At 48.1% G+C, this 23,738-nt stretch overlaps 1 protein-coding gene across 1 annotated transcript; it reads left to right on the top strand.

The window, feature by feature from the left end:
- The first annotated feature begins 81 nt into the window (after positions 1-81).
- CALR3 (calreticulin 3) lies at positions 82-20,652 on the top strand. Its single transcript, XM_010361484.1, has 9 exons — positions 82-235; positions 421-522; positions 6,780-6,983; positions 14,105-14,199; positions 15,573-15,758; positions 17,206-17,313; positions 17,410-17,541; positions 18,897-18,989; positions 20,454-20,652. The coding sequence occupies exons 1-9, from the start codon at positions 145-147 to the stop codon at positions 20,595-20,597; spliced, it is 1,155 nt and encodes a 384-aa protein (XP_010359786.1). The 5' UTR covers positions 82-144; the 3' UTR covers positions 20,598-20,652.
- The last annotated feature ends 3,086 nt before the right edge of the window (positions 20,653-23,738 follow it).

Consider the following 23,738-nt stretch of genomic DNA (forward strand, 5'->3'; position numbering starts at 1 on the left):
CCCCGCGCCGCAGCTACCAATGAGACCCTCAGGTCATAATCGCGAGTTGTGACGGGAGTTGTAGTTTCGGGACGCGCCTGAAGAGCCGCAGAGAGCGCCGGGAGCTAAGGGGCGGTGGCGACCGGAAGCGCAGTGCAAGCCCCCATGGCCGGGGCTCGGGTCCCGCTCTGGGCCATATGCATGCTGCGAGTGGCGCTGGCTACGGTCTATTTCCAAGAGGAATTTCTAGACGGAGGTGAAGGGGCCACGCCCGTAGTGGCGGAGGTGTAAGCTCCCCCATCTGCGCCCCCCAAGGCTGGGCAGAATCGCCGCTGGGTCGACGGCAGCAACTCTCGAATCCTCGAGGGTCCCCCTCACCCTTCCCTTAGCCCAAATTAACCATTATCACCTCTAACCGGTGTTATTTCCCCCTCCCCACAGAGCATTGGAGAAACCGATGGGTGCAGTCCACCAATGACTCCCGATTTGGGCATTTTAGACTTTCGTCGGGGAAGTTTTATGGTCATAAAGAGAAAGATAAAGGTTAGTGTAGAATCAGGACCAAATTGAGCCTAATGTTACATCTCCATAGCAACCTCTCAAGGTAGTTGTGGCACAGCCAAACGCTTTTATTCCCGATTTACAGATGAAGACCTTAAGGCAAAGGTAGAACTTAAGGCAAGGGGCTCCTTACCCTTGTTTGTTTCCTCTCTCTTTTCTTTCTTCTTCTTTTTTTTTTTTTTTTTTTTTTTTTTTTGTGGAGACGGAGCCTTGCTCTGTTGCCCAGGCTGGAGTGCACTGGCGCGATGTCAGCTCACTGCAACTTCCACTTCCCGGGTTCATGCAATTCTCCTGCCTCAGCCTCCCGAGTAGCTGGGACTACAGGAGAAGCGCGCCACTATGACCAGCTAATTTTTGTACTTTTAGTAGAGACAGGGTCCACGTTGGCCAGGCTAGTCTCGAACTCCTGACTTCGTGATCCACCCGCCTCGGCCACCCAAAGTGCTGAGATTACAGGCATGAGCCACTGCACCCAGCCTCCTCTCTCCTTTCTTTATTGCCGAAGAGTACTTTTTTTTTTTTTTTTTTTTTTGAGACGGAGTCTCGCTCTGTCACCCAGGCTGGAGTGCAGTGGCCAGATCTCAGCTCACTGCAAGCTTCGCCTCCCGGGTTTACGCCATTCTCCTGCCTCAGCCTCCCGAGTAGCTGGGACTACAGGCGCCCGCCACCTCGCCCGGCTAGTTTTTTGTATTTTTTTAGTAGAGACGGGGTTTCACCGTGTTAGCCAGGATGGTCTCCATCTCCTGACCTCGTGATCCGCCTGTCTCGGCCTCCCAAAGTGCTGGGATTACAGGCTTGAGCCACCACGCCTGGCCAATGGCACGATCTTGACTCACTCAAACCGCCGCCTCCCGGATTCAAGCGATTCTCTTGCTTCAGGCTTCCGAGGAGCTGCGATTACAAGCGCGTGGCACTACGCCCTGGTAATTTTTTTAGAGACAGAGTTTTACCACGTTGCTCAGGCTGGTCTCAAACTCCTGGCCTCAAGTAATCCACCTGCCTCGGCCTCCTAAAGTGCTGGGATTATAGGCGTGAGCCATGGTGCTTGGCCTATTATTACTTTTATTGGTATTAGGTCCTCTGAAGTCCAAGGAGACATATTTAGCTTATTTGGTATAATAAAATCATACCTGAAGCACTGTCAAATATGCAATGGTATTTAACCTTCTTTGGATTATATTTATATGAATGTGTTATTAATAGGCATTACCAAACTTGCCCCTCTTAATAAACACTAGTCAAGTGCATTTGAGGATCAAGGGCCACACCCCTCAGAAGGAAAAGGTTAGTGGGTGCTTTTTTCTCATTTTAATTTTCGCATTAAAAAAAATAGGCCGGGCGCAGTGGCTCACACCTGTAATCCCAGCACTTTGGGAGGCCTTAGGCGGGAGGATCATGAGGTCAGGAGTTCAAAACCAGTCTGGCCAATATGGTGACACCCCATCTCTACTAAAAATACAAAAATTAGCTGGGTGTGGTGGCGCATGCCTGTAGTCCCAGCTACTTGAGAGGCTGAGGCAGAAGAATCGCTTGAACCCGGGAGGCAGAGGTTGCAGTGAGCAGAGATCATGCCACTGCATTCCAGCCTCAGTGACAGAGTGAGACTCTATCTAAAAAAAAAAAAGAAAAATATGGTCAGGCACGGTGGTTCATGCCTGTAATCCCAGCATGTTGGGAGGCCAAGGCGGGTGGATTACTTGAGGTCAGGAGCTTGAGACCAGCCTGGCCAACATGGTGAAACCGTGTCTCTGCAAAAATACAAAAAAATTAGCGAAGCGTGGTGGTGCACACCTGTAATCCCAGCTACTTGGGAGGTTGAGGCAGGAGAATCACATGAACCCGAGAGGCAGAGGTTACAGTGAGTCGAGATCTTGCCGCTAGAGCCTTGGGCAACAGAGCAAGACTCTGTCTCAAAAAAAAAAAAAAATCTAGCTTAAAGAGAGCTAATTCAAGCTCTCGAAGTTTGAGGACAACTGTGCGGAAAACACAGATTCCAAAGAATAGAAGTCAGTGTTGTGAAGTGTAGAAGTTTGGGATCATTTGTATAGACAAAGTTTAGGAAAGCTTAACAGAATTTCAGCATCTTTCTAGGCAAGGCTTAATACGTAATGACCGTGATCCCATTAGTCAAGGTGTTCTTTTTCTTTTGAGAAGATGTATTTAACATTTCACCCTGAAGATATAGCAGTCACAGCATCTTTTGTGCCATCTGGTCTGAGTTAGGTACAGTTCAGTACTGGAGGCAGTCAATCTGTAACCAAGGTCAGTGGTCACAAATAGAGGAGGCCTGGTCTCTGGTCTGTCCTCGTCATTTGCAGAACAAGAACAATGAGGAAGAAGGTTTATCTATGACTTCAGAAGCAGAGGTTACACCTGCATGCGACATGACTCAGATGACACATATTGCTCAAGGCTTTTATTTATTTTATTTATTTATTTTTTGAGAGGGAGTTTCACTTTTGTTGCCCAGGCTGGAGTGCAATGGCGTGATCTCTGCTCACCACATCTGCCTCCCAGGTTCAAGTGATTCTTCTGCCTCAGCCTCCCATGTAGCTAGGATTACAGGCGTGTGCCACCATACCTGGCTATTTTTTTTTTTTTTTTTTGAGACTGAGTCTCGCTCTGTCACCCAGGCTGGAATGCAATGGCCCAATTTCAGCTCGGCTCCGCCTCCCAGATTCACGCCATTCTCCTGACTCAGCCTCCCCGAGCAGCTGGGACTACAGGTGCCCACCACCACACCCGGCTAATTTTTTGTATTTTTTTTTTTTTTTTTTTTTTTTTTTTTTTGAGGCGGAGTCTCGCTCTGTCGCCCAGACTGGAGTGCAGTGGCTCAATCTCCGCTCACTGCAAGCTCCGCCTCCCGGGTTCACGCCATTCTCCTGCCTCAGCCTCCTGAGTAGCTGGGACTACAGGCGCCCGCCACCTCGCCCGGCTAGTTTTTTTGTATTTTTAGTAGAGACGGGGTTTCACCATGTTAGCCAGGATGGTCTCGATCTCCTGACCTCGTGATCCGCCCGTCTCGGCCTCCCAAAGTGCTGGGATTACAGGCTTGAGCCACCGCGCCCGGCCTGTATTTTTTTTTTTTAGTAGAGGTGGAGTTTCACCACGTTAGCCAGGATGGTCTTGATCTCCTGACCTTGTGATTTGCCTGCCTTGGCTTCCCAAAGTGCTGGGATTACAGGCGTGAGCCACCAGTGCCTGGCCTAATTTTGTATTTTTAGTAGAGACGGGATTTCTCCATTTTGGTCAGGCTGATCTCCCAACTCCTGACCTCAGGTGATCCGCCTGTCTCGGCCTCCCAAAGTGTTGGGATTCGGGGCATGAGCCACCATGTCCAACCTATTTTATCTATCTATTTATTTATTTATTTATTTATTATTTTATTTTATTTTATTTTATTTTATTTTTGAGGTGGAGTCTCGCTCTGTCGCCCGGACTGGAGTGCAGTGGCCAGATCTCAGCTCACTGCAAGCTCCGCCTCCCGGGTTTACGCCATTCTCCTGCCTCAGCCTCCCGAGTAGCTGGGACTACAGGCGCCCGCCACCTCGCCCGGCTAGTTTTTGTATTTTTAGTAGAGACGGGGTTTCACCGTGTTAGCCAGGATGGTCTCGATCTCCTGACCTCGTGATCCGCCCGTCTCGGCCTCCCAAAGTGCTGGGATTACAGGCTTGAGCCACCGCGCCCGGCCTTATCTATTTTTTTAAACGGAGTCTCGCTCTGCCGCCCAGGCTGGGGTGCAATGGGGCAATCTGGGCTCCTCCACCTCCCAGGTTTAAACAATTCGGCTGCCTCAGCTTCCCGAGTAGCTGGGACCACAGGCACGCGCCACTGCGCCTGGCTAATTTTGTATTTTTAGTAGAAATGGGGTTTTCCCATATTGGCCAGGCTGGTCTCAAACTTCTGACCTCAAGTGATATACCTGGCTCAGCCTCCCAAAGTGCTGAGATTACAGATGTGAGCCACCATACCTGGCCTCTCAAGGCTTTTAAATTGTATTTGCTTTCACATATGTGAAAGTTTAGGGTGGGCGCGGTGACTCACACCTGTAATCTTAGCACTCGGGGAGGTCAAGGTTAGTGGATCATTTCAGGCCAAGAGTTCAAGACTAGCCTGGGCAACATGGTGAAACCCTGTCTCTACTAAAAATACAAAAATTAGCCAGGTGTGGTGTCGCAGGGCTGTAGTCCCAGCTACTCAGGAGGTTAAGGCAGGAGAATTGCTTGAGCCCAGGAGTTGGAGTGAGCAAGGTCGCGCCACTGGACTCCAGCCTGGGCGACAAGAGCAAAACCCCATCTCAAAAAAAGAATAAAATAATAATAATAAAAAAAGAGAGACCAGGCGTGGTGGCTCAAGCCTGTAATCCCAGCACTTTGGGAGGCCTAGACGGGGGGATCACAAGGTCAGGAGATCGAGACCATCCTGGCTAACCCGGTGAAACCCCGTCTCTACTAAAAAATACAAAAAACTAGCCGGGCGAGGTGACGGGCGCCTGTAGTCCCAGCTACTCGGGAGGCTGAGGCAGGAGAATGGCGTAAACCCGAAAGGCGGAGCTTGCAGTGAGCTGAGATCCGGCCACTGCACTCCAGTTTGGGCGACAGAGCAAGACTCCGTCTCAAAAAAAAAAAAAAAAAAAAAAAAAAAAAGAATGCCTCCACCTTCAGGTTTGTCTGACATGCTCTCATAAAAGAACGAGATTTGAGACTGTGCCTAGGGGCTACTAGGAAAGGAAGGGTTGGTTTTGAAGTGAACACATAAACAAATATGAATGACAGGATGTTGTCTTCATGAAAGAGTGACACACTTGACACATACAGGGCAGCCCACCCAGTGCTATGAAGCGTTACATTACAAATCAGCGTGCCAGTGGAACGCATTCTCATCACCACCTGTTCTGTCAGTCCAGTAGCTGTTTCAGAATGAGAATTCAGGAAACAGTTAACAGTCTATTTTTTTATTCATTTGCTACGCAGGTTTCATTGAATCATCCCAACCCTAGGAAGATGAACAGAAGCTAAATTAACCCATGTTATTCATAATTAGATTCATAATTAGAGTTGACATTTAGAGTTGAAGTATTTTTGTAACTTAAAGCATAACAGTATGGCCAGGTGCAGTGGCGCATGCCTGTAATCCCAGCACTTTGGGAGGCCGAGGCAGGTAGATCACCTGAGGTTAGGAGTTCGAGACCAGCCTGGCCAGCATGGTGAAACCCTCTCTCTACTCAAAATACAAAAATTAGCTGGGCATGGTGGCAGGCGCCTGTAATCTCAGCAGCTACTTGGGAGGCTGAGGCAGGAGAATCTCTTAAACCCAGGAGGCAAAGGTTGCAGTAAGCTGAGATTGCGCCACTGCACTCCAGCCTGGGTGACAGAATGAGACTCCATCTAAAAAATAAATAGCCAGGCGTGGTGGCTCACACGTGTAATCCCAGCACTTTGGGAGGCCAAGGTGGGTGGATCACGAGGTCAGGAGATTGAGAGCATCCTGACTAACATGGTGAAACCCCATCTCTACTAAAAATACAAGAAATTAGCCGGGCATGGTGGTGGGCACCTGTAATCCCAGCTACTCAGGAGGCTGAACCAGGAGAATGACTTGAACCCAGGAGACAGAACTTGTAGTGAGCTGAGATTGTGCCACTGCACTCCAGCCTGGGTGACAGAGCGACACTCTGTCTCAATAAATAAATAAATAACAGTAGTATATTAAGAACAAAAACTTCCAGGTGTGTGAAATAAAAGTTGTATGGGCCGGGCACGGTGGCTCACACCTGTAATCCCAGCGCTTTGGGAGGCTGAGGCAGGCAATCACCTGAGGTCAGGAGTTCGAGACCAGCCTGACCAACATGGTGAAACCCCGTCTCTACTAGAAATACAAAAATTAGCCAGATGTGGTGGCAGATGCCTGTAATCCCAACTACTCAGGAGGCTGAGGCAGGAGAATCGCTTCAACCCGGGAAGCAGAGGTTGCAGTGAGCCAAGATCGCGCCATTGCACTCCAGCCTGGGTGACACAGCGAGACTCCATCTAAAAAAAAAAAAAAATTGTATGGAAACAGAGTGCCTGCTAGTGGTATGCTCATTATGCATTATTGTATAATGCTCTATTGGCACTGTGGATCACTGTAAACGGTTAGGACATTTATGGTTGGGAGTAAGGGAAGGACATCCATTTAACTTTCTGCATTACTGAGCACAGCATCATTCCCAAACCTTCATGAGTATTTTTTGTTCAAAGGTCTGCAGACCACTCAGAATGGCCGATTCTATGCCATCTCTGCACGCTTCAAACCATTCAGCAATAAAGGGAAAACTCTGGTCATTCAGTACACAGTAAAACATGAGCAGAAGATGGACTGTGGAGGGGGCTACATTAAGGTCTTTCCTGCAGATGTTGACCAGAAGAACCTGAATGGAAAATCGCAGTACTATATTATGTTTGGTGAGTTTTGGTGGTACAACACAACCACTTCTAGCAGCTTTGAAAACCCTCCCACTTCACAGGATCTTTAGACTAAGACTTGGCTCATGTAGTTAAGGTAGTAGTATTGAGTATATCAGATCCAAGGTTTATAGCACTATTAAACCTAAGTAATATAAAAAGGCAACAGTACCAGTCTGTTGTGTTCCTGAAGAAGTTATTTATTCACCATAAATCTTGCCCTCATGCAGGGTAAGGATACCTTATCTGAAATGTTTGGGAGCAGAAGTGTTTTGGATTTTGGAATTTTGGGGGGGATTTTGGATTATCTGCATTATCCTTACCAGTTGAGCATCACTAATTTGAAAAATCTGAAATCCACAAAGCTCCAATGAGCATTTCCTTTGAGCATCATGTTGAGTCTAAAAGTTTGGGTTTGGGAACACTTCAGATTTGTGATTTTTTGATTTGGGTTGCTCAACCTGTGCAGTTTTTTTTGTTTGTTTTGGTTTTGGTTTTGGTTTTGGTTTTGGTTTGAGCCGGAGTTGTCACTCTTGTGGCCCAGGCTGGAGTGCAATGGCAGTGGCCCAATCTCACCTCCCTGCAGTCTCTGCCTCCTGGGTTCAAGTGATTCTCCTGCCTCAACCTCTTGAGTAGCTGAGATTATAGGCATGTGCCACCATACCTGGCTAATTTTTTTTTTTTTTTTTTTTTGCATTTTAGTAGATATGGGGTTCCTTTTTTTTTTTTTTTTGAGACAGAATTTCACTCTTGTTGCCCAGGCTGGTATGGAATGGCATAACGTCGGCTCACTGCAACCTCCTCCTCCCAGGTTCAAGGGATTCTCCTGCCTCAGCCTCCCAAGTAGCTAGGATTACAGGCGTGCACCAGCATGCCCAGTTAATTTTTGTATTTTTTTTTTTTTTTTTTTTTTTGAGACGGAGTCTGGCTCTGTCGCCCGGGCTGGAGTGCAGTGGCCGGTTCTCAGCTCACTGCAAGCTCCGCCTCCCAGGTTTATGCCATTCTCCTGCCTCAGCCTCCGAGTAGCTGGGACTACAGGCGCCCGCCACCTCACCCGGCTAGTTTTTTGTATTTTTTTTAGTAGAGACGGGGTTTCACCGTGTTAGCCAGGATGGTCTTGATCTTCTGACCTCGTGATCCGCCCACCTCGGCCTCCCAAAGTGCTGGGATTACAGGCGTGAGCCACTGCGCCCAGCTGAGATGGGATTTCACCATGTTGGTCAGGCTGGTCTCAAACTCCTGGCTGGTATGGAACTCCTGACCTCAGGTGATCCACCTGCCTTGGCTTTCCAAAGTGCTGGGATTACAGGCGTGAGCCACCACGCCTGGCCTCAACCTGTGTTTTGAATCCTTTAGGACTCAGTATACCTTGGCCATGGGCCAAATTGGCCCACTGCCTGTATTTGTATGACCCATGAACTAAAAATGTTTTTTACATTTTTAACTGGTTCAAAAAAATCAATACAAGGATGATATTTTGTGATACATGAAAATTGTATGAAATTTAGATTTCAGTGTCCAGAAATGAAGTCTTACTGGAATGCAGCCTCACTCTGTTCATTTACATGTTGTCTGTGGCTGCTTGCCAGTACCGGTGGCAGAGTTAAGTTGTCATGACAGAGATCATTAGGCTTACAAAGCCAACAATATTTTACCATCTGGCCTTTATAGAAAAAGCCTGCAAACCTCTGGAAAATATTAAATGTCTCCTGACACCAGGAGATTAAAATTTGTGCTAGAACTAGGAAGGGATCATACTGGGCCACAGGAAATAGACGTAAGTATAGCATAACTTAAAACTTTAAGAACAAATGTACCTCAGGCCAGGTGTGGTGGCTCACACCTGTAATCTCAGCATTTTGGGAGGCTGAGGCGGGCAGATCACTTGAGGTCAGGAGTTCAAGACCAGCCAACATGGTGAAACCTTGTCTCTGCTAGAAATACAAAAAAATTAGGCCGGGCGCGGTGGCTCAAGCCTGTAATCCCAGCACTTTGGGAGGCCGAGACGGGCGGATCACGAGGTCAGGAGATCGAGACCATCCTGGCTAATATGGTGAAACCCCGTCTCTACTAAAAAATACAAAAAACTAGCCGGGCGACGAGGCGGGCGCCTGTAGTCCCAGCTACTGGGGAGGCTGAGACAGGAGAATGGCATGAACCCGGGAGGCGGAGCTTGCAGTGAGCTGAGAGCTGGCCACTGCACTCCAGCCTGGGCGGCAGAGCAAGACTCCGTCTCAAAAAAAAAAAAAAAAAAAAAAAAGAAATACAAAAAAATTAACTGGGCATGGTGGTGCATGCCTGTAGTCGGGAGGCTGAGGCAAGAGAATTGCTTGAACCTGAGAGGCAGAGGTTGCAGTGAGCTGAGATCTCACCACTGCACTCCAGCCTGGGTGACAGAACGAGACTCTGTCTCCAAAAAAAGAATGAATGTGCTTCCAAATATTCATCCTTAGCTGGGCACAGTGGCTCATGCCTGTAATTCCAGCACTTTGGGAGGCCAGGCAGGAGGATTACTTGAGTCCAGGAGTTTGAGACCAGCTTGGCCAACATAGTGAGACCCTATCTCTACAAAAAATAAAAATTAGGGCTGGGTGCAGTGGCTCACACCTGTAAGCCCAGCACTTTGGGAGCCTGAGGTGGGCGGATCACCTGAGGTCAGGAGTTCGAGACCAGCCTGACCAACATGGAGAAATCCCATTTCTACTAAAACTAAAAAATTAGCTGGGCATGGTGGCACATGCTTGTAATAATCCCAGCTACTCAGGAAGCTGAGGCCGGAGAATTGCTTGATCCCAGGAGGCAGAGGTTATGGTTAGTCGAGATCGTGCCATTGCACTCCAACCTGGGTAACAAGAGCAAAACTCCATCTCAAAGTAAATAAATAAATAAAAATAAATAGGCCGGGCGCGGTGGCTCAAGCCTGTAATCCCAGCACTTTGGGAGGCCGAGACGGGCGGATCACGAGGTCAGGAGATCGAGACCATCCTGGCTAACATGGTGAAACCCCGTCTCTACTAAAAAAATACAAAAAAAAAAACTAGCCGGGCGAGGTGATGGGTGCCTGTAGTCCCAGCTACCCGGGAGGCGGAGCTTGCAGTGAGCTGAGATCCGGCCACTGCACTCCAGCCCAGGTGACAGAGCGAGACTCCGTCTCAAAAAATAAATAAATAAAATAAAATAAAATAAAATAAATAAATAAAAACTAAAAATAAATAAAACTAAAAATAGAACTAAAAAAAACCCCCAGATATCTGAAACATCTGCCAAGGGAGGATCCCTTGAGCCCAGGAGTTTGAGATCAGCCTGGGCAATATAGCAAGACCCCATCTCTAAATTTTTTTTTTTTTTTTTTTTTTTTGAGACAGAGTTTTGCTCTTGTCGCCCAGGCTAGAGTGCAATGGCAAGATCTCGGCTCACTGCAACCTCTGCCTCCCAGGTTCAAGCGATTCTCCTGCCTCAACCTCCCAAGTAGCTGGGGTTAGAGGTGCCCCACCACCACGCCCAGTTAATTTTTTTGTATTTTTGTAGAGACAGGGTTTCACCATGTTGGACAGGTTGGTCTCGACCTACTGACCTCAGGTGATCCACCCACCTTGGACTCCCAAAGTGCTGGAATTACAGGTGTGAGCCACCACACCTGGCCCCATCTCTACAACAATTTTAAAAATTAACCCAGTGAGGTTGCACACACCTGTGGTTCTAGCTACTCAGAAGGCTGAAGTAGGAGAATCTCCTGAGCTGAGGAGTATGAGGATGCAGTGGGCTATGATCACACAACTGCACTCCAGCCTGGATGACAGAATAAGACCCTGTCCGAAAATAAATAAATAAATAAGGAAGGGAAAAACCCTGTATAGCATATGTCTACTCCATCTGAATTGCCAAGCAGCATAATTTGGGGTCAAAAAAAAGATTAAAATAAACTTTTTCTCGGTATTTCAGTTTTGAATTCAACAGTTCCATTTTACTCAAACCCACTCTTACTATTGGAACGCTTTGTTATGAATCAGCGCCAGCCATTAGTGTGAGGGGAGCTTGCTGAGGGTGAGGGGTTAAGGAGGAAGAGAAGAGAAGCACAGTTATTGTCAGAGTGTTGACATTTGCATGAATTCCTATGCATAAGTTATGCATGAAACCCCAGACAGGCTAAACAGAGCCCATCTGTCTACATTTCCTTATGAACATCCATTACATGTGTAAATACCTTTTTTTTTTTTGAGATGGAGTCTTGCTCTGTTGCCCAGGCTGGAGTGCAAAGGTGTGATCTTGGCTCACTGCAACCTCCACCTCCCAGGTTCAAGCGATTCTCCTGCCTCAGCCTCCCTAGTAGCTGGGATTACAGTTGCGTGCCACCACGCCGGGCTAATTTTTGTATTTTTAGTAGAGGCAGGGTTTCACCATGTTGGTCAGGCTGATCTCAAACTCCCGACCTCAGGTGATCCGCCTGCCTCGGCCTCCCAAAATGCTATTACAGGCGTGAGCCACTGCACCCGGCCACATGCGTAAGTATCTTATTATTGCTGTTAAAGGACAATGTTTTGACTTTCCACTTGCTTCTGAGTGTGTTCTGAAGCTTAATTAAATATTCAAAGTGGCCGGTGCAGTGGCTCATGCTGGGAGGCCGAGGTTGGAGAATCACTGGAGGCCAGGAGTTCAAGACTAGCCTGGACAACATGGTGAAACCCTCATCTCTACTAAAAATACAAAAATTAGGCGTACGTGCTGGCAGCGCCTGTAATCCCAACTACTCAGGAGACTGAAGCAGGAGAATCGCTTGAACCTGGGAGGCGGATGTTGTAGTGAGCCAAGATGGTGCCACTGCACTCCAGCCTGGGTGACAGAGCGAGACTCCATCTCAAAAAGAAAAAAGAAAGAAAAGAAAAGAAAAACAGAAAGGTGATCTAGCCCCCAGGCAAGAAGGAGGTCTGCTTTGGGAAAGGACTGTTACCGTCTTTGTTTAAACTATAAGTTTCTCCCAGAGTTAGTTCAGCCTACGCCCAGGAATGAACAAGGACAGCCTGGAGGTTAGAAGGAAGATGGAGTCAGTTAAGTGAGATCTCTTTCACTGTCTCAGTCTTAATTTTTCAAAGGCGGTTTCAAGTATGGTGGCGCATATGTGTGATCCCAGCTACTTGGGAGACTGAAGCACAAGAATCACTTGAACCTGGGAGGCAGAGGTTGCAGTAAGCTGAGATCGCACCACTGCACTGTAGCCTGGGTGACAGTGAGACTGTCTCAAAAAAAAAAAAAAAAAATTCAAAGTGCGTAGGTACTTAGGAATTGAGACGAAAATTCTGACCAATGTTGAAGAAAAATAAATTGCGTGTCTCAATTTTGAACAAGTTGACTTTTTTTTTTTTTGAGACGGAGTCTCGCTCTGTCGCCCAGGCTGGAGCTCAGTGGCCGGATCTCAGCTCACTGCAAGCTCCGCCTCCCGGGTTTACGCCATTCTCCTGCCTCAGCCTCCCGAGTAGCTGGGACTACAGGCGCCCGCCACCTCACCCGGCTAGATTTTTGTATTTTTTAGTAGAGACGGGGTTTCACCGTGTTAGCCAGGATGGTCTTGATCTCCTGACCTCGTGATCCGCCCGTCTCGGCCTCCCAAAGTGCTGGGATTACAGGCTTGAGCCACCGCGCCCGGCCTCAAGTTGACTTTCATACAAGTATTTCACACTCCATAGCATTTTGTTTTTGTTTTATTTGAGATGGAGTCTCACTTTGTCACCCAGGCTGGAATGCATGGTGTGATCTCGGCTCACTGCAACCTCCGTCTCCCAGGTTCAAGCCGTTCTCTTGCCTCAGCCTCCTGAGTAGCTGAGATTACAGGCACATGCCACCACACCTGGCTAATTTTTGTATTTTTAGTAGAGATGGGGTTTCACCATCTTGGTCAGGCTGGTCTTGAACTCCTGACCTCGTGATCCACCCACCTCGGCCTCCCAAAGTTCTGGGATTACAGCCATGAGGCACCACGCCCAGCCTACTTTTTTTTTTTTTTTTTTTTTTTTTTAATTGAGATGGGGTCTCGCTTGGTCATCTAGGCTGGAGTGCAGTGGCCCGATCTCAGCTCACTACAACCTCAACCTCCCGGGTTCAAGTGATCATTTCACCTCAGCCTCCCAAGTACCTGGGACTACAGGAACATGCCACCACTCCTGGCTAATTTTTGTATTTTTAGTAGAGATGGGGTTTTACCATGTTGGCCCGGCTGGTCTCAAACTCCTGGCCTCAAGTCTTCCCCCTACCTTGGCCTCCCAAAGTGCTGGGATTAGCAGGCCACTTTGAATATTTAAATAAGGTTCAGAACTTTCCACTCAAAAAGTGAGTGGAAAGCCAGGACATTGTCCTTTAATCATAATAAGATATTCACACATGTGACCAGATGCGGTGGCTCACACCTATAATCTCAGCCCTTTGGGAGGCCAAGGCAGGCAAATCACCTGAGGTCAGGAGTTCGAGACCAGCCTAGCCAACATGGCAAAACCCCAGTCTCTACTAAAAACACAAAAATTGGCTGGGCCTGGTGTTGCATGACTGTAATTGCAGCTACTCTACTCAGGAGGTTGACGCAGAAGAATCACTTAAACCCGGGAGGTGGAGATTGCAGTGAGCCGAGATCCCACCACTGCACTCCAGCCTGGGCAACAGAGCGAGACTCTATCTCAAATAAATAAATAAATAAATAACTTAGTATGAATATCTGATTATCAGATTGTATCTGATTATATTTAAGAAGAATGGGCTGTGCACGGTGGTTCAAGCCCGTAATCCTAGCACTTTGGGAGGCTGAGGCAGGTGGATCACAAGGTCAGGAGTTTGAGACCAGCCTGGCCAGCATGGTGAAACCCCATCTCTACTAAAAATACAAAAATTAGCTGGACGTGGTGGCGGGCGCCTGTAGTCCCAGCTACTCGGGAGGCTGGGGCAGGAGAATTGCTTTAACCTGGGAGGCAGAGGTTACTGTGAGCCAAGATCACGCCACTGCACTCCAGCCTGGGTGACAGTGAGACTCCGTCTCAAAACAAACAAACAAAAAAAAAGAATGGTTGCGGGTTGGTTATTCTATGGTGATGCATTATGGAAAGAAATTGAGAGCGGCTAATTTTTTTTTTTTTTGGTAGGACCCGATATTTGTGGATTTGATATCAAGAAAGTTCATGTTATTTTACATTTCAAGAATCAGTATCATGAAAACAAGAAACTGATCAGGTGTAAGGTAACTGCTCCTGTATTCCAATAAATGAGTGTTAACTCTTGCCTGATGATAATTAAGTTTAGAGAAATTAGTTTTTTTTTTTTTTTTTTTTTTTTTTTTTTTTTTTGAGACGGAGTCTCGCTCTGTCGCCCGGGCTGGAGTGCAGTGGCCGGATCTCAGCTCACTGCAAGCTCCGCCTCCCAGGTTTACGCCATTCTCCTGCCTCAGCCTCCCGAGTAGCTGGGACTACAGGCGCCCACCACCTCGCCCGTCTAGTTTTTGTATTTTTTAGTAGAGACGGGGGTTTCACCGTGTTAGCCAGGATGGTCTCGATCTCCTGACCTCATGATCCACCCATCTTGGCCTCCCAAAGTCCTGGGATTACAGGCTTGAGCCACCGCGCCCGGCCGCGAAATTAGTTTTGATAGTAAAATACTTAACTGAGCCAGGGATGGGTCTTTGTAAACATACCTCCTGTTTCCGGTTTCCAGTGTAGGGGGCCCATCGGAGATACTTGTCTCCTTTAACTGGTTTCCTGAAGTTTTTAGCCCATCAGAAGGGCACTCTCATTTTTTCTGTGAGCTATGACATGTCATCATTTGCCCTATGAGGGTTACAATAGTACAGTCACATTTCAGCCACATCCATCCTCATTAATGAATAAAATATTCAGGATGGAGAAAACATTCTGGAGAAATGGCTGGGCACAGAGGCTCATGCCTGTAATCCCAGCACTTTGGGAGGCTGAGGCAAGAGGATTGCTTGAACCAAGGAGTTCAAGACCAGCCTGGGCAACATGGCGAAACCATGTCGCTACAAAGAATACAAAAATTAGCCAGGTAAAGTGCCAGGAACCTGTGGTCCCAGCTACTTGGGAGGCTGAGGTGGGAGGATCACTTGAGCCCAGGAGGTCAAGGCTGTAGTGAGCTATGATTGCGCCACTGCACTCCAGCCTGGGTGACAGAGCAAGACCCTGTCTCAAAAAAATAAATAAACAAATAAAAATAAACGGCATATTTAGACTTGCATTAAAACATCGAGGGTTGGTTGGGCGCGGTGGCTCATACCTGTAATCCCAGCACTTTGGGAGGCCGAGGCGGGTGGATCACCTGAGGTCAGGAGTTTGAGACCAGCCTAGCTAACATGGTGAAACCATCTCTACTAAAAATACAAAAATTAGTGGGGTATGGTGGTGGGTGCCTGTAATCCCAGCTACTCAGGAGGCTGAGGCAGTAGAATCGCTTGAACTCAGGAGGTGGAGGTTGTAATGAGCTGAGATTGTACCACTGCACTCCAACCTGGGCAACAGAGTGAAACTCCATCTCAAAAAAAAAAAGAAAAAGAAAAAGAAATTGAGGGTTTAATTCTTATGCTTTTCCCCCTAAAATGTGCAGGTTGATGGCTTCACACACCTCTACACTCTAATTTTAAGACCAGATCTTTCTTATGACGTGAAAATTGATGGTCAGTCAATTGAATCTGGCAGCATAGAGTACGACTGGAACTTAACATCACTGAAGAAGGAAACATCCCCGGCAGAATCGAAGGATTGGGAACAGACTAAAGACAGCAAAGCCCAGGTGTGAATTTTTCCTGGGCAGCTCTAGAAAGTGCACAAATATAGTTTGTAAGTACCCAGTTACTGGACCATTGCTGCATGGCTGGTAGCCACAGTGGCAATATTGTAGCACCAAATGGCCTCCCCAGAGCACACACTGCAGACCAGCCACATCGTTACACATCTGAAGGTAGCGTAAAGGAGTATTTATTTGTCTATTTGAGACAGAGCTTCGCTCTTGTTGCCCAGGCTGGAGTGCAGTGGCACAATCTCGGTTCACGACAACCTCTGCCTCCCAGGTTGAAGTGATTCTTCTGCTTCAGCCTCCTGAGTAGCTGGGATTACAGGCACCCACCACCACCCCCGGCTAATTTTTGTATTTTTTTTTTTTTTTTTTTTTTTTTGAGGCGGAGTCTCGCTCTGTCGCCCGGACTGGAGTGCAGTGGCCGGATCTCAGCTCACTGCAAGCTCTGCCTCCCGGGTTCACGCCATTCTCCTGCCTCAGCCTCCCGAGTAGCTGGGACTACAGGCGCCCGCCACCTCGCCCGGCTAGTTTTTGTATTTTTAGTAGAGACGGGGTTTCACGGTGTTAGCCAGGATGGTCTCGATCTCCTGACCTCGTGATCCGCCCGTCTCGGCCTCCCAAAGTGCTGGGATTACAGGCTTGAGCCACCGCGCCCGGCCTAATTTTTGTATTTTTAGTAGAGACGGGGTTTCACCATGTTGGCCAGGCTGGTCTCGAACTCCTGACCTCAAGTCATCTGCCCACTTCGGCCTCCCAAAGTGCTGGGATGACAGGCGTGAGCCACCACATCTGGCCATTGTCATCACTTTTTGCACCATCATTTTCACTCTAGCCACTACTTGAAGTTTTCCACACCACTGCTCCTCTCCATAGCATGGAGGAAAGGACTAAAGTCATATGGCAGGTTAGGGAGAAAAATCTAGGCAGTATGGTATTGCCCTGAAGTCCTCAGCGGCATTGGAAGCACCAAGCACTTGGCCTCCTGACGACCAAATTGAAGAAGGGAAAGGGACACTGGGACAGGGGTCACCAGCCTGTGCCTGCCACTTGGCATCTAAGAATTTCCTTTCTCAAATCTGAGCATCTGGTTGGGTGCAGTGGCTCATGCCTGTAATACCAGCAGTTCGGACGTCAAGGCAGGAGGATCACTTGAGCCCAGGAGTTCGAGACCAGCCTGGGCAACAGAGGGAGACCCTGACTGTACAAAACATAAAAATAGTAGCCAGGTATGATGGCGAGCACCTGTAGTCCGAGCTACTTGGGAGGCTGAGGAAGGAGGATCACTGGAGCCCAGGAGATTGAGGCTGCAGTGAGCCATGATTGCGCTATCTCACTCCAGTCTGGGCAAGAGCAAAACCTAGTCTCAAGAAACAAAAACAGAAGCAACAACAGCAAATATATGAGCATCTGATTGATTTTACTTTTTCCTTACATGTCTTTAAAGGACTGGGAGAAGCATTTTCTGGACGCCAGTGCCAGCAAGCAGAGCGACTGGAATGGTGAACTAGATGGGGACTGGCCGGCGCCAATGCTCCAGAAGCCCCCGTACCAGGTGTGTGGCCTCTTTGCATGATGCCAGGGATGCCCCAGGGATGCTCCTCCCCTGCCCATGTCATTGAGACCACGTCATATGGTTTTTCTGATGCAGGATGGCCTGAGACCAGAAGGTATTGATAAAGACATCTGGCTCCACCATAAAATGAAGAATACCAACTATTTGACACAGTATGACCTCTCGGAATTTGAGAACATTGGTGCCATCGGCCTGGAGCTTTGGCAGGTCATTTGGTTTTAAATTTACTTTAGTTTGTGTGTGTGTGTGTGTTTTGTTTTGTTTTTTTGAGACAGGGTCTTATTCTGTCACCTAAGCACGATTCTAGCTCACTGGAGCCTCAAACTGGGCCCAAGCAATCCTCCCAGCTCAGCCTCCCAAGTAGCTAGGACTACAGACACAAGCCACCATACCCAGATTTTTTTTTAAGAGATGGGGGTCTCACTGTGTTGTCCAGGCTGGTTTGGAACTTCTAGGCTCAAGTCATCCTTCCACCTCAGCCTCCCAAAGTGCTGAGAGTTTTTTTTTTTTTTTTTTTTTAATGCTTTGGTGATCCCAGCCGGGCATGGTGGCTCATGCCTGTAATCCCAGCACTTTGGGAGGCCGAGGCGGGCAGACTGCCTGAGCTCAGGTATTTGAGACCAGCCTGGGCAACATAGTGAAACTCCGTTTCTACTCAAAATACAAAAATTAGCTGGGTGTGGTGGCGCGTGCTTGTAGTCCCAGCTACTCAGGAGACTGAGGCATGAGAATCACTTGAACCCAGGAAGTGGAGGTTGCAGTGAGCCAAGATCTCGCCACAGCACTCCAGCCTGTGCGACAGAGTGAGACTTTGTTTTAAAAAAAAAAGAACAGCAACACTAAGTCTCAAAAAAAAAAAAAGTTTTGGTGATCCTAATGTGTAGCCAAGTTTGAGGAACCAGTGCCCTAGAGGGAAAGGATATTCCAGAAATAGATTTAAGCACCACCTACTATTCTAATTGCTGTTATAGTACACTGTACTGAGCAAAATACATCTGTTTCTTTTTGTCACATCAATAATGAAGTCCTAGTAGCCGGGGACAGTATGGCTCACGCCTGTAGTAGTCACAGCTACTGGGGAGGCTGAGATGGGATGATCACATGAGCCCAGAAGTTCTTTTTTTTTTTTTCTTTGAGACAGAGTCTCACTCTGTCACCCAGGTGGGACTACAGTGGCATGATCTCAGATCACTGCAGCCCCTGCCTCCCAGGTTCAAGCGCTCCTCCCACCTCAGCCTCCCGAGTAGCTGGGACTACTGGTAATTTTTATATTTTTAGTACAGACAGGGTTTACCATGTTGGCCAGGCTGGTCTTGAACTCCTGACCTCAAGTGATTCACCTGCCTTAGCCTCCCAAAGTGCTGGGATTACAGGTGTGAGCCACCACGCCCGGCCAAGCCCAGAAGTTCAAATCCAGCCTAGGCAACATAGCAAGACCCCATCTCTAAAAAATAAAAAATGTCACCTGAGCTTCATATATTTCCAAAGGAAAAAAGAAATGAAAAATAAACAAATAATAAAGAGTAAAAGCATAATAATGAAGGCCTTATTTTCATCTGCAGGTGAGATCTGGAACTATTTTTGATAACTTTCTGATCACAGATGATGAAGAGTATGCAGATAATTTTGGCAAGGCCACCTGGGGCGAAACCAAGGTATGAAGCATGTGATTAACTCTTCCCACATCACTAATTTATTTGTGTAAACTTTTTTCTTTTTTTTTTTTGAGATGAAGTCTAGCTCTGTCACCCAGGCTGTACGTAGTGCAGTGGCGTGATCTCGGCTCACTGCAACCTCCGCATCCCAGGTTCAAGTGATTCTCCTACCTCAGACTCCCAAGTAGCTGGGACTACAAGTGCATGCCAAAAAATCTGGCTAATTTGTGTATTTTTAGTAGAGAGGGGGTTTCACCATATTGCTCAGGCTGGTCTTGAAGTCCTGACCTCAGGTGGTCCACCTGCCTTGGCCTCCCAAAGTGCTGGGATTACAGGTATGAGCCACCACACCTGGCCCCATATAAGGTTAATATTGGCAGGTTCCAGGGATTAGGACATGAAATCTTTTTTTTTTTTTTTTTTGAGATGGAGTCTCGCTCTGTTTCCAGGCTGAAGTACAGTGGCGTAATCTTGGCTTACTGCAACCTCCCCCTTCTGGGTTCAAGCAATTCTCCTGCCTCAGCCTCATGAGTAGCTGGGACTATAGGCACGCACCACCACACCCAACTACTTTTTGTATTTTTAGTAGAGACGGGGTTTCACCATATTGGCCAGGATGGTCTCGATCTCTTGACCTCATGATCCGCCTGCCTTAGTCTCCCAAAGTCCTGGGATTACAGGCTTGAGCCACCACACCCGGCCAGGACATGAAATCATTACAGGCTGTTCTTATTCAGCCTATCTCAGGTGGTGAGGCGGCTTCTAGAAGGCAGGGACCGCCTGAGTACTGACATGCATTTGGCCACATGGAAGCATAATCTCTGGGGCTTTTTTTTTTTTCCGAGACTGAGTCTTGCTCTGTCACCCAGGCTGGAGTGCAGTGGCGCGATCTTGGCTCACTGCAACCTCTGCCTCCTCGGTTCAAGCGATCCTCTCACCTCAGCTTCCCGAGCAGCTGGGACCACAGCTACACACCACCACGCCCAGCTAATTTTTGTATTTTTTTTTTTTTTTTTTTTTGAGACGGAGTCTCGCTCCGTCACCCAAGCTGGAGTGCACTGGCCAGATCTCAGCTCACTGCAAGCTCCGCCTCCTGGGTTCACGCCATTCTCCTGCCTCAGCCTCCCGAGTAGCTGGGACTACAGGCGCCCACCACCTCGCCCGGCTAGTTTTTTGTATTTTTTTAGTAGAGACGGGGTTTCACCGTGTTAGCCAGGATGGTCTCGATCTCCTGACCTTGTGATCCGCCCGCCTCAGCCTCCCAAAGTGCTGGGATTACAGGCTTGAGCCACTGCGCCCGGCCAATTTTTGTATTTTTAATAGAGACGGGGTTTCACCATCTTGGCCAGGCTGGTCTCGAACTCCTGACCTCGTGATCCATCCGCCTCGGCCTCCAAAGTGCTGGGATTACAGGCCTGAGCCACCGCGCCCGGTGGGGCTTATGTTTTTTGTTTCTTTCTCCAGGGTCCAGAAAGGGAGATGGATGCCATACAGGCCAAGGAGGAAATGAAGAAGGCCCGTGAGGAAGAGGAGGAAGAGCTGCTATCTGGAAAAATGAACAGGCGCGAACATTACTTCAATCGATTTCACAGAAGGAATGAACTTTAGTCATCCCCATTGGATACAAGGATGACTGGTAAAACCTCATTGCTACTTTAATCTATGTTTCAAACTCAAATGTCTACATGGCACTTTGTCCAATTTTCTTTTTTTTTTTTTTTTTTTTTTTGAGACAGAGTCTTGCTCTGTCACCCAGGCTGGAGTGCAGTGGCCGGATCTCAGCTCACTGCAAACTCCGCCTCCCGGGTTTATGCCATTCTCCTGCCTCAGCCTCCGGAGTAGCTGGGACTACAGGCGCCCGCCACCTCGCCCGGCTAGTTTTTTGTATTTTTTAGTAGAGACGGGGTTTCACGGTGTTAGCCAGGATGGTCTCGATCTCCTGACCTCGTGATCCGCCCGTCTCGGCCTCCCAAAGTGCTGGGATTACAGGCTTGAGCCACTGCGCCCGGCCCGCAATTTTCTTTGAAAAGTGTTTCACGCTTCTCGGTGGGGTTGGTTGCATCTCCCCTGGTGACGCCGTTGCACTGAGAAGTTTCCTCTTGACAATTTTACACGCTAAAAACCAGAGGCCAGCAAGGGTCTGGCCAAAACCATGATTCCCTTTTCTTTTTTTCTTTTCTTTTTTTTTTTTGAGACAAAATTTCACTCTTTTTGCCCAGGCTGGAGTGCAATGGCACGATCTCAGCTCACCGCAACCTCCGCCTCCCGGGTTCAAGCGATTCTCCTGCTCAGCCTCCCGAGTAGCTGGGATTACTGGCACGCGCCACCACCCCGGCTAATTTTGTATTTTTAGTAGAGACGGGGGTTTCTCCATGTTGGTCAGGCTGGTCTTGAACTCCCGACCTCAGGTGATCCACCTGCCTCAGCCTCCCAAAGTGCTGGGATGACAGGCGTGAGCCACCGCGCCCGGCGATTCCCTTTTCTTAACTCCCATAGTCTTTTTAGAAAATAAAAGTTGGCCGGGCGTGGTGGCTCAAGCCTGTAATCCCAGCACTTTGGGAGGCCGAGACGGGCGGATCACGAGGTCAGGAGGTCGAGACCATCCTGGCTAACCCGGTGAAACCCCGTATCTACTAAAAAATACAAAAAAATTAGCTGGGCGAGGTGGTGGGCGCCTGTAGTCCCAGCTACTCAGGAGGCTGAGGCCGGAGAATGGCGTGAACCCGGGAGGCGGAGCTTGCAGTGAGCTGAGATCCGGCCACTGCACTCCAGCCTGGGCGACACAGCGAGACTCTGTCTCAAAAAAAAAAAAAAAAAAAGAAAAGAAAATAAAAGTTGACCAGGAAGTGTGCCTCACACCTATAATCCCATCACTTTGGGAGACTGAGATGGGCGGATCACTTGAGCTCAGAGTTCAAGACCAGCCTGGCCAACATGGTGAACCAGCCTGGTTGCACGCGCCACCACACCCAGCTAATTTTTTGTATTTTTAGTGGAGACGGGGTTTCACGGTGTTAGCCAGGATGGTCTCGATCTTCTGACCTCGTGATCTGCCTGCCTTGGCCTCCCAAAGTGCTGGGATTATAGGCATGAGCCACTGCAGCCAGCCATATTTTTTGTTTTTTAATTTAATTTTTATAGGAATAGGAGTCTCACATGTTGCCCAGGCTGGTCCTGAACTCCTGTACTCAAGCCATCCTCCCACCTTGGCGTCTCAAAGCTCTGGGCTTATAGGTGTGAGCCACTGTTCCTGGCCCAGTCTTCTTCTGGAAGAGACCCAGAATCATACTGAAACTCGTGATGAAAGTAATCAAATTTATGACACCAGAAATTTGGAATCTAGTGATGTTATGAATAAGCCAGATAAATTGGAATTTATATGCAGAATATTGAGAGTTGACCAGTGTGGGCCGGGTGCAGTAGCTCACACCTGTAATCCCAACACTTTGGGAGACAGAGGTGTGTAAATTGCTTGAGTCCAGGAGTTCAAGACCAGCCTGGGCAATGTGGCAAAACTCTGCCTCTACAAAAAATATTAAAAATTAGCTGGGTTTGGTGGTGCACACCTGTGGTCCCAGCTATTCAGGAGGCCGAGATGGGAGGATCACCTGAGCTTGGGAGGTGGAGATTGCAGTGAGCTGAGATTGTGCCACTGCACTCCAGCCTGGGTGACAGAATGAGACCCTACCTCAGAAAAAAAAAAAAAGAAAGTTGATCAGTTTCAAAAGCCTGCCCAAGAAGTGAAGTTCTGCAGTTTTGCTCTCACTGTGGTCAATGTTGGCAGACTTTTGCAGCTGGATTTTTTCTGATGATGGCTACATCAACCTTCACCAATTATTAGGGATGGAGTATTACTCTGAGAAACTAAAGACTCCCTCCTAATGCAAGGGTGGCAAACACTGCCTACCTCTTTCATCTCTGAACAGGGTGGGAAGTTAGTGTGAAAAGAATCAGAAGCAGGCCTAGAGAGAAAGTGCTGGTACCAATCACTGTACAAAGATGAGTCAGGCCAGGTGTGGTGGCTTGTGCCTGTAATCCCAGCTATTTGGGAGGCCAAGGAGGGAGGATCACTTAAGAAAAGGAGTTTAAGACCAGCCTGGGCAACATAGAGACCTCGTCTCTAAAAAAAAAAATTTGTAATTAGCTGGGCATGGAGGCACATGACTGTGGTCCCAGCTACTTGGGAGGCTGAGATGGGAGGATCACTTGAGTCCAGGAGGTCAAGGCTGCAGTGGGTTATGATTGTGCCACTGCACTCCAGGCTGAGTGACAGAGCGAGACCCTGTCTCTAAAAATAAAATCAAATGGAGCTAAAAAGACAAAAAATGATGAGTGAGACTGGCTCAGGCTCTGAAGATTCGTTGGGAGCAGAGTTGTCTGAGTGTCCAAGAGAATTTCTCACTTGTTGCTTTTTTTTTTTTTTTGAGACAGAGTCTTGCTCTGTCACCCAGGCTGGAGTGCAGTGGTGCAATTATGGCTCACTGCAACCTCTGCCTCCCAGGTTCAAGTGATTCTCATGTCTTAGCCTCCCAAGTAGCTGGGATTACAGGCATGTGCCACCACCCCTGGCTAAATTTTGTATTTTTAGGAGAGACGGGATTTCGCTGTGTTGGCCAGGCTGGTCTGGAACTCCTGACCTCAGGTGATCCACCTGCCTTGGCCTCCCAAAGTGCTGGGATCACAGGTGTGAGCCACCATGCCTGGTCACCTGCTGCTCTTGAGCCCTTGAAATGTGGCTGGTGGGACCAA

This window comes from Rhinopithecus roxellana, chromosome 8 (assembly GCF_007565055.1).
Source record: "Rhinopithecus roxellana isolate Shanxi Qingling chromosome 8, ASM756505v1, whole genome shotgun sequence".
NCBI classification, from domain to species: Eukaryota; Metazoa; Chordata; class Mammalia; order Primates; family Cercopithecidae; genus Rhinopithecus; species Rhinopithecus roxellana.

Bases quoted from the DNA above. Each gene is read 5' to 3' on its own strand.
- CALR3 (XM_010361484.1), top strand. From the start codon at position 145: ATGGCCGGGGCTCGGGTCCCGCTCTGGGCCATATGCATGCTGCGAGTG. The intron at 14,200-15,572 runs GTAACTGCTCCT...TAAAATGTGCAG, and splicing joins AGAAACTGATCAGGTGTAAG to GTTGATGGCTTCACACACCT. The intron at 17,542-18,896 runs GTCATTTGGTTT...TTTCATCTGCAG, and splicing joins TCGGCCTGGAGCTTTGGCAG to GTGAGATCTGGAACTATTTT.